Genomic DNA, 11,234 nt, shown 5'->3' with positions numbered 1-11,234 from the left:
CCAGACAAACACTACCTCAGCCAGGTGATCAAGGTAACATCCACAATGATATAAGGCAATGCTGATAGTTTGTACCTTGATACAGTGTGGTGAGTATGGTACTTCACCTCTGTAGTTTTCCACCCATAAACCTGTAGCCCCAGTCTAATAATGAAAAAAGAAAAGCAGAAGAAGTCTAATAGACAGGCATTCTGCAAAGTGTCTGACCAGTTAAGGTCAGGTCAATGTCATAAAAACTGTAATTAACTGTCAAGGTCATCAAAACTAAGAAATGTCTGAGGAACTGTCACAGCCAAGAGGAACCTAAGGAGACTTGATGACTAAATGTAATGTGGGATCCTGACTGGGATCCTGGAGCAGAAAAAGGCCATTAGGTAAAAACTAAGGAAATCTCAATCAAGTATGGACTTTATTTAGTAAGGTATCAGTATAGGTTCATTAACTGTGAGAAATGTACAATAACTAATGTAAGATGTTAATAGCAAGGAAATAGGTGGGTGTACGTGAGAACTCTTTGTACTATCTTCACAGTTTTCCTTAAATCTAAAACTATTCTAAAAGAGTGGATGGATACTTTGAACAAATAACTACTACTCACTTGGTTAGGTGTCTTCTCATAGTATTCAAAGTTGATCACACAGCGTTTACAAGGATCAATTACTTATAACTGGGAAGGTAATAAAACACTGTGGATTTATAATGTACTTTGACTAAAACTGAAATGATAAACTTCCAGGGAATCAGAGATGATGCCTAAATTTGTCTTCATTATTATCACTTTAAGAAGGGTACAGTTGAGACTAAACCATGAATCTAGACACGGTAACTGACATGGGTGGATCTGACTCACCGAATCACATTTCATGGCTTATGCTATGTAGGTAAAATTAACAGTGACTAAAACTGAAATCACTGACAAAGGTTGCTCCCAGACCATCTGAGATAGCCCAACTACTGACTCGGCTCAAAGGAAATAAAACTGAAAACTCTTGATCTCACCCCAAATAATCATTCTGCACCCTGTCTGAACCTTGGGCTCTCTACCCACCAGCCTACTCAAAACCACAACTGAGGGTGTCCCGCTGCTAAGAAACAGACAACACACAGGGCATTCCAGGCCATCAAATTAGTAGCCAAGAAGGAACCATCAAAGACGCTGGCATGGTCCCCTTCGGAGCTCGCTCATCTTGACTTAGCATCCCTCCCCTCAGGAAAAGCATTTGGGGATCTCGCCTTTCAATTGGGCCCTTTCTTTAAAGCAGTCTTACTTCACAACCCTGGACACATTTGCAAGTGGAGTCTCTCAACGCCGTGTGATACTCGAAGTTGAAGATGAAGATTAAACGTTCCTCTAGAGTGTGAAGGCCTGGAGACACCTTATTGGTGCACTAGCGGTTCTTCATTTTATGGGTAGAACACAGTTGGGTAAAAATTGGGTGTTAAGAGTTTGAAAAAGATTGTGCACACAGTTTCAGACAGTTCATGAGAAGAAAGGCATAGGAAATTACCACGTGGGGCTCTCTGCTTCCTGTGAAGTGTAAATTTTCACAAGCTTCCCCCTCCTCAGGTCCTCATGTAATCGCATTCCTACCTGCCCTATCCCACTGGGACCACCATGTTCTTCTCGTCGATCTCTTCAGCCCCTAGACTAAGGAAGTGACTGAAACGCGAAGCCTTACGTTCTTTCTTCTTCTACTCTTTTCTTCTCTCAGGGACTGCTCAGAGAAAACCGAGCCACCGACAGCGCGGGGGAACGGCGCCAGACTCGAGGCGCGAAGCATCAGAACCATCCGCACGACGGCAGCCGCGTGCGCGCGAGGGGGCGGGGCGCTCGCTTCCCGCGCACCTGCCCAAGGCCCTGCCCTCTGCCCGCGCCCCGCCCCCAGCCCCGCCCAGGCGCCCAGCTCGGCCCACGCGCGCGAGGCCCCGGTTCACGCGAGCGTTCTCCTGCGCGTCCGCTCCCGCTGTAGCGTCGGACAGTTAGGGGAGTCGACCCCCGTCGGTTTGCTCCTCTCGGTGGAGGAGAGATGGGGAGGCGTTGCGCTGGGGCTGAGGTAGGAAGGAGCCCGCTCCTCGACGCCTAACCCTCCCACGACGCTAGCCCCTGAGCCGTGATGCGAGCGTGGGTCCTGCTCTCCGCGGTGCTCTGGTACCTCACAAGAGGTGGGGATCCTCCCGCCAGGTCCCCTGGCCTCTCCCATCTTCTCCGTCCTGCCTCCTCCGCCCCGCCCCGCCCCACTCTGAGCCCTGGCTTCTCTTCTACGTAAAAAGTCAGTGGTTTCTTTCCTCCGCAGTTGGATGGCAGCGTAATTCCGAGCGCACTGAGAAAGGCTTCATTTATGGCAACCCGGGACACCCAGGTAATAAGGACCTCTTCACCCGCAGAGTCTGCCCGAAGAGCCGGGGTTCCGTGGCTCTGCTAAGGTTCTTCCCGAGGAGGGAAATGGAACAAACATTTATTGAACGTATACTGTGTGCTCTGCACTTCCCGAAGGTTGTTGCATCGTTTCATCCTTACAGCGACGCCACTACGCCTCAGTTGAATCACCTTACCTAAAGCTGCATAGCTCGGTAGGAGCTAAGACTCCATTCAGATCTCTTTCTCTGATGCCACCTCACTTCCAGGTGTCCCCGCTGCTTTGCAACATGCGACGCCCCCTCAGAGGAGTGATTTCCGGGGCTGGAAGTCCCTCTGTTTGGAATGCCCTTATCCCTTCCCTTCTAGTTAACTAGAACTCCTACATATCCTTTACGGCTCAGCTCAAATGTCATTTGTCACTGTGATGAAACTTTCTCACACTCGCCAAGGAAAATTAGTCACAAGGCTAATTTTAGATAACTTTGGGCCGGTTCATAGCATTGGTCTGCTTTGGAATCTCTCCGTGTTTGGCGGCCCTCCCCTTCCCTGCCACCACCAAATTGTAGGACACTGTCTTCTTTATATGTTCAGAGCCTGGCATTCAGTAGGCTTTAAAATTAATATCTTGTGGGACTGTATTGGTTCCAAGCACATTGTTGCTGCTTCCATCAAATCCGAAACAGAATAGGTATTGCAGAAAATCTTCTTTGTCTGTCCCATTTAATTATTGTTCCTAACAGAGGAAATTTATAGTTAAATATCATGTTTGCCTTGCGGATGACAATGATCATCTTTAAAATAGTTTTGCAACCAAAAGATCCCTTTCTGATCTTTAATTTGATTCCACTAACCCTTCAAATTTTTTTTATTCTAGTTAGTTCTGAATCCGTACATCAAGATGTATTATGTACATTTTAGCAACTAAGACGTGGCACAGCCAAAATAAATAAATAAATAGATAAATAAATATTAAAAAAAATAAAATGTATTATGTACATTTTTATAAACAACACTATAATATCACAGAAAAAAAAATATTGACTCTGTAGCAGTCTAGAGTTTTAAGATCTATGAGAAGCAGAACGGACTTTAGCATTCCAAATGTTATAATGATATGCTGATTTTTAAAATAGTGAAATCCAAAAAGAACTAATCAAAGTAACTTTGGGAAAAAATGGTAGGAAGTGTGTTTCTTAATTTAATTTTGCTATATAATGTAGTTATATATTGTTTTATTTTTGTCACAGTGAAATTATATGTAAAATTACATCACAATAGCCCAATCCTTGTCTGTATGGATTTGAAACGCGCTGAAAAAGAAACAGTGGACCCCACCTACTTATGGGTTGGGCCTAATGAAAAGCCATTAACAGGTAAGTTATTCGATTTTAATATCTTCTTTTCTTAATGATGCGAACATTTTTTAAGAAAAGCACTGTCATTTATTGGAATGAACAAATTGAAATTTAATTTTAACTACAGATTCACTTACTCCATATTTAGACAATCATATTATATCTTGGTCTGTGCCTTATTTTCTCCTTAGGCAAAAACTGAAGCAGTAATTTTTGTACCTTACTTCCCAAAGCTGTATTAGTTCAGAAGTTCTTATAAAACCTAAAATTTATCCTTGCAGCACCTGTGATAGGAGATGAGGTAACTAATAATGTAATTTTTCACGATGTTAGGAGGGTGTCTTATAATATGAGCATTGTTAATTTCTGTCTTATGTGAAGACATTGCATAGAACTATAAGGCAGTGTGATCTCACAGAATTACTGGCATAAATCAATTGAAATTAGATACCAAGAAATGAATTAAAGAAAACCAAAATATATTTCAAAAGTGTACTTATCTCATGTGGTTTTCCATTGAGTAATATGACAGAGTTACGATTTTGTTGAATTCTTGAAGTTAAAATAGTCCATTAATTTTTAAATTTTTGTATTTATTTGTAACCCCAAGTTTACTAAATAAGGTTTGAACTGTTACATGTTAAATACCAAGCAATTTACTCTTTCTGTTTAGGAAATAATAAAATAAATATAACCAAAACAGGAAAGCTGATGGTGAAAGACTTTCTGGAGCCTTTGTCTGGACTTTACACATGCACTCTTTCTTATAAGACTGTCAAAGCAGAAACCCAAGAAGAAAAGGTAGTAAAGCAGAGATATGACTTTATGATCTTTGGTAAGAATATAGGCACATTTTAACTTAAACATTTAATATGGATCAGAATTAAGTATATGGTTTCTTCATTTAGTGAAAATGAGTCTTATATATAATCATTATGACTTATAGAGTATTTTGGGTGTATTTGACTAGGCAAACTCTTAAACTGACATCAAAATAGTGTGTCCTAAATAATCCTTTTTCAGCCTCCCACTTCCCACTCTAGGTATGCAGGCACAATCTGCATTATCACAACTTTGCCAGGTAATTTAAAAACTGATGTTTAATTCCATAAAGGCAAATTAATGATCCTTTTCACTGGACTGTGCTGACAGCAACACTTCTGTAAATTAAGACCCTCACCATCAAAATCTTATTTTTTTCTTGATACTTTTAACTTACATATATAGCCAGCCCACAGAAACCATACAATCTCTTGTACTGAGTGGGTAATATATCAGATGAAAATAACCTTTTTCATTAAAGTTATTCGTTTTATATGTTTTTGTGAGGACAAACTGTTAAAACATTTTATTAGAAAAAATAAAATACCCAAAAAAAACCCATTTTATTAGATAAATTAAGTTTCTGTGCTGGTTTGCAAGATTGATGGGATTAACTATTACATGTTATTTGGAAATTAATGCTAGGCACAATTGTTTTATTCTCATCTTTTTTAAAACCGGGAACCTGACTATTCATATCAGATGGCTGTACGTTTTACCACAAAATCTTGTGTAGGAAAGTATAATGATCTGCTTTTTAGACTGCTGAAGAAAATCTTGCATAATTTAATCGCTGATTTGTCATGCCATATCATAGAACCATCATATAAATGCCATTTTGTTAAAGTCCCAAAACATGGCCTCATTCCTGAGCTATTTATAGCCTTTCAAGGTAAAAAAAAGTTTTAATATTTCTTTAATTTTATGTGTTTAATCTTAATTACAAAATTAATTGCCATATTATTATAGAAAGCTTATAAATAGTAGGCCTTAAATGTTCGTTAAGCACTAAAGTATGTTGTTGGTCTTAACCTGGTTGTGGTTTTAAAAATTAACACATTATTTGCCTTCAACTATGATATATTGTTGCCTGTCTTTTAGAACTTAATATCATTTTATAAATATGGGCTTTAACTATGCAGCTAATATTTAACTTATAACTTCTTATAGAATTTTAAATTGTATTTTTGAGAACTTAACAAAAGGGAGAAACCAAACCAAACCAACCCAGAATTATTACTATTCATTTTAAAGCCTTGTAGTTACCTCCATTAGCCCCCAGATGGAGTGAAATCATAATGTATAAATCATTCAAATTGTGCACCTTTACTTTATTACTAGAATTACATAAATTAAACACATGCACACATGCATACTGAATTCAGCATTTGGAGCTTTATTGGAATGTTTGGAACTTTTTGGAATCTTTCTGTGAAAATGTTATTTTTCCCCCTCCAGTTAATCCTTTTGCACCAGGGTGGAAAGGTAAATGCAATGAGTCTGTTGACTGTCAAGATAACACTAACCATAATATCCTCCAGGTGAGAATTTCAGTGTAAGGGGAAAGTATTTGAATAGTATACAAAGCTATTTAAAAACTGAAATATGAAGTACTATTGATTTTTGGTTTCAGTTTTATAAACTGAGATTGTTGCGATCTTGGCTATTTAAAAATGTTTTGTTGTGGAAGAGTACATCTGGAATGTTATATAGCTCCCCAGGTTAATATTACGTATTTTTCCTGTGACAGAAGGATGGATCACTGTTCTTTGTTCTCCAAATGTAACTAAGCAGCAGCTTGAAGAACAACCTTACAATCATGTCAACCTAGGTTAAAACAGTGGTTCTTCCAAAATTGTATCTGTACCGATCAAAATAGTTGCTCTCTCCTCTGCCTCCTTAGAGGCTAAGGACATAGTCTAAAAACTCCCTTCACTCTCCTCCTCTATATCCCTGAGCGCATACCCTTAATATTTTGCATGGTTTATGGGCTATTATTAGTTATTATTTAAGCCCCATGCTCAAAAAATAAAACAAAATTTACACCATTAGTCTGTAATGCTGATTAGAGAAAAGTTTTGGTTTCCATTTTGCTTGGCTTTTTTTTTTTTTTAATTTAATTTATTTATTTATTTATTTATTTTTGGTTGTGTTGGGTCCTAATTGCTGCGCGTGGTCTTTCTTTAGTTGCAATGAGCGGGGGCTACTCTTTGTTGCAGTGTGCGGGCTTATCATTGCGGTGGCTTCTCTTGCTGCGGAGCACAGGCTCTAGGTGCGTGGGCTTCAGTAGTTGGGGCACGCGGGCTCTAGAGCACAGGCTCAGTAGACGTGGCACACGGGCTTAGTTGCTCCGCGGCATGTGGGATCTTCCCAGACCAGAGCTCGAACCCGTGTCCCCTGCATTGGCAGGTGGATTCTTAAGCACTGCGCCACCAGGGAAGCCCCTTGCTTGGCTTTTTGGAATTAGAAATAATGAACTCCCGGTTATCTACATATGGAATAGACATGATGCAAATAATTCAAAACAAGTGCTTTTTAACCTCAATTTAGTTTTTCTTAAATGTTGTGCATAAAAATTGACCATAATTGATAAGGTCAAGGCTAAACTAATTTTAGTATTAACATGCAACTTTTCGGGAATTCATCTGTTGTGTAAAGCAATGGCATGTTTGTATTACGTTTCATTGCCTCTGATACAGGAGGAGAAATTTGGTTCATAGTTTAGTAATTGTACTTCTCTCTGGTGTTTTTAAATCTTAGGCAAGAAATCGAATAGAAGAATTTTTCCGGAGCCAAGCATATATTTTCAACCATGATTTTAATAAAACTCTACCAGCTATGCATTTTGTGGACCACAGTTTTCAGATAGTACGCATAGATAGCTGTCGTCCAGGCTTTGGAAAAAATGAAGGTCTCCACAGCAATTGTGCTACCTGTTGTGGTAATTATAAAATATAAATATCTAATTATTTAGGTTATATAGTCAGAATTCACTTAGCATAATTCAGTTGAATATTTATAGTGGTTCTCTTTACCAAAAAAATATGTTTAGTTAAAGGGAAGTAAAAATTCAAAGCCCAAATTTCTAAATATAATTATCTTCATGTATATGAATTCTGCTAATGTAATCTTTTGTATTACAAAATATTTCTGTAGTTTTTTTTTTTTTTTTTTGGCTGCGTTGGGTCTTCGTTGCTGCGTGCAGGCTTTCTCTAGTTGTGGTGAGTGGGGGCTACTCTTTGTTGCGGTGCGCGGACTTCTCATTGCAGTGGCTTCTCTTGTTGTGGAGCACGGGCTCTAGGCGTGGGCTTCAGTAGTTGTGGTGCACAGGCTCAGTAGTTGTGGCTCGCGGGCTCTAGAGCGCGGGCTCAGTAGTTGTGGCGCACGGACTTAGTTGCTCCGCAGCATGTGGAATCTTCCCAGACCAGGGCTCGAACCCGTGTCCCCTGTATTGGCAGGTGGATTCTTAACCACTGCACCACCAAGGAAGCCCTTTGACTTAAGCTACTATACTATGAAAGAAAACAAAATGGTCCTGCCTAGAAATTGTAAATAGGAACTAGAAAACAAGAAATAGGAACTCATAAATGAAGCAATGCAGAAGATACTGTAAAATGCTGATGCTAAAGGAAAAAGATAAGATTCTAACTCTTTTCTGTCTTTAAGATGATCAGATAACAATGTTTAAAACTTATAAATGGGGAGTTCCCTGGCGGTCCTGTGGTTAGGACTCTGCACTTTCACTTCCGTGAAATCCCGGGTTCAATCCCTGGTTAGGGAACTAAGATCCTGCAACATACTCAGTGCAGCCAAGAAAAAAACCTCATAATAATCTTCCACACACCTTAACTGGCTGAACATTACTCATAGTATAACATAGATATAGAATGTCAATGGTGTGACATTAATGGCAATTTGTATTATTGGTATAAGATACCTCTAACTGAAATTATAATAATCTACTCCATTGTGTTTTCCTCTGCAGTGGTTTGTGGTCCTGAGACTTTTAGTCCTGATGTTGATGTTACATGTCAGACCTGCGTTTCTATCCAAATCTACGGAGCTATATCTTGCCCATAAAACTTCAAACAAAAACTGCAACGTGAAGACTAGAGGTGAAAGCATTGTTACTTGCTTGTGGAGGTGGCGAACATAAGATGATTTGTTCACATCCCAGAGTGTCATAGATAGTTCCAGTAAGTAAGATCAGTACGACCAAAACATTGGAAAACATACCTTTTAGAAACCCTAAAAAGATAGTTGACATGGCATTTCTAAGAAGGCATTTAATATCTCCAGTGTGCAAAGGAAAGTGTAAGTATGAGTGGATGAGTTTTATTGAAATATGTTTTGTTGTTTACAATCTGTTTCTATGTTCCTAAGACTATATTAAGGTAAAGAAAAGTAGCAAAGTATAATATAATAAAAACGTTGTACTTCCCATGTATTATTTTGTTTGATATCACTCTTATATAAAGGCATATATATTACCTTTATAATTAGAACCAAAAAAGTTATTTCTTTTGGTGTCTTTGCTTTCAGTTTGTTTTTAGAATAATAGAATATATTAGTATAGTTTTAGGTTTACAGAATAATTGAGCAGATATTATACAGAATTCCATATACCCACTCCAGCCCACACCCTCATCCCTCCCCAGTTTCCCCTATTATTAACATCTTGCATTAGTGTGATGCATTTGTTACAATTAATGAACCAATGTTGATACATTATTATCAACTATAGTTCATAGTTTATATTAAGGTTCATTCTTTGTGTTCTGCAGTTTCTATGGGTTTTGACAACTGCATAATGACATGTGTCCACCCTTAAAGTTTCATACAGAATAGTTTCACCACCCTTAAAATGCCCTATGCTTCACCTATTCATCTCTCTCCCTTACCCCAGAGCCATTGACAACCAGTAATCTTTTTACTGCCTCTATAGTTTTGCCTTTTCCAAAGTGTCATAAACTTGGAATTGTACAGTATGTAGACTTTCCAGACTGGCTTCTTTCACTTACCAATATTCATTTAAGGTTCCTCCATGTCTTTTTGTGACTTAATAGATCTTTTTTATTGCTGACTAATATTCCATCATATGGGTGTGTAAAGGACATCTTGGTTGCTTCCAGTTTTTGGTGATTATGAATAAAGTTGCTATAAATATTTGTGTACAGGTTTTTGTATGGGCCTAAGTTTTCAAATCAATTGCGTAAATACGAAGGAGCATGTCTGCTGGATTGTATAGTAAAATTATGTTTAGTTTTGTAAGAAATTGCCAAACCGTGTCCCCAGTTGGTCTCCCATTTTATATTTCCACCAGCAATGGATGTGTTTCTTGTTGTTCCTCATCCTCACCAGCTTTTGGTATTTTCAGTGTTTTTGATTTTGGCCGTTCTAACAGGTATATAGTGATATTTCATTGTCATTTTAGTTTTAAATCCCCTAATGACATCTGGTCTGAGCATCTTTTCATATGTTATTTGTCATGTGTATATCTACTGTTCAGATCTTTCTCCATTTTTTTTTATTGGATTAGTCATTCTTATTGTTGAGTTCTAAGAGTTCTTTGTATATTTTAGATACAAGTTCTTTATCGGATATGTGTTTTGCAAATATTTCCCCCCATTTTGTGGCTTGTCTCCTCATTCTTCTCACAGTGTCTTTCACTAAGCAGAAGTTTATAATTTTAGTAAAATTCAATTTACCAATTTTTTTCCCATGGATCATGCTTTTGGTGTCATACCTAAAAACTCATTACCAAGCCCAAGGTCATCGAGGTTTGCTCCTGTTGTATTCTAGAAATTATATAGTTTCATGTTCTTTGCATATGGATGGCTCCAGCACCATTTGTTGAAAAGACTATCCTTCCTCCATTGAATTGCCTTTGCTCCTTTGTCAAAAATCAGTTGACCGGGCTCCCCTGGTGGCGCAGTGGTTGAGAGTCCGCCTGTCGATGCAGGGGACGCGGGTTCGTGCCCCGGTCCGGGAAGATCCCACATGCCGCGGAGCAGCTGGGCCCGTGAGCCATGGCCGCTGAGCCTGCACGTCCGGAGCCTGTGCTCCGCAACAGGAGAGGCCGCAACAGTGAGAGGCCCGCGTACCACAAAAAAAAAAAAAAAAAAAGTCCACATCAAAAAAAAAAAAAACAATAAATAAAATAAAATTAATAAATCAAGGGACTTCCCTCGTGGTCCAGTGGTAAAGATCCACCTTCCAGTGCAGGGGACTCAGGTTCCATCCCTGCTCGGGGAACTAAGATCCCACATGCCGTGGGGCAACTAAGCCCGTGTGCCACAACTACAGAGCCCACGTGCCCTGGAGCCCACACACCACAACTAGATAGAGAAAACCTGCACACCACAACTAGAGAGAAGCCCGCACGACACAACGAAAGATCCCGCATGCCTCAAGGAAGATCCTGCATGCCGCAACTAAGACCTGATGCAGGGAATTTCCTGATGGTGCAGTGGTTAAGAATCCGCCTGCTAATGCAGGGGACACAGGTTTGATCCCTGGTCCAGGAAGATCCCACATGCCATGGAGCAACTAAGCCCGCAAGCCACAACTACTGAGCCTGCGTGCCACAACTACTGAAGCCCACACACCTAGAGCCTGTGCTCCGCAACAAGAGAAGCCATGGCAAGGAGAAGCCTGCACACCACAATGAAGAGTAGCCCCCACTCGCTGCAACTAGA

General features: G+C 39.5%; 1 protein-coding gene across 1 annotated transcript; it reads left to right on the top strand.

The window, feature by feature from the left end:
- The first annotated feature begins 2,031 nt into the window (after window positions 1–2,031).
- ZPBP2 (zona pellucida binding protein 2) lies at window positions 2,032–7,459 on the top strand. Its single transcript, XM_059996723.1, has 5 exons — window positions 2,032–2,163; window positions 2,295–2,360; window positions 3,607–3,732; window positions 4,388–4,549; window positions 7,297–7,459. Exons 1-5 carry the CDS (start codon window positions 2,115–2,117, stop codon window positions 7,350–7,352), a joined length of 459 nt encoding a protein of 152 aa, XP_059852706.1. The 5' UTR covers window positions 2,032–2,114; the 3' UTR covers window positions 7,353–7,459.
- Window positions 7,460–11,234: the final 3,775 nt, after the last annotated feature.

Source organism: Delphinus delphis, chromosome 19, assembly GCF_949987515.2.
Source record: "Delphinus delphis chromosome 19, mDelDel1.2, whole genome shotgun sequence".
NCBI lineage: Eukaryota > Metazoa > Chordata > Mammalia > Artiodactyla > Delphinidae > Delphinus > Delphinus delphis.
This window is presented reverse-complemented; position numbering and strand designations above follow the sequence as displayed.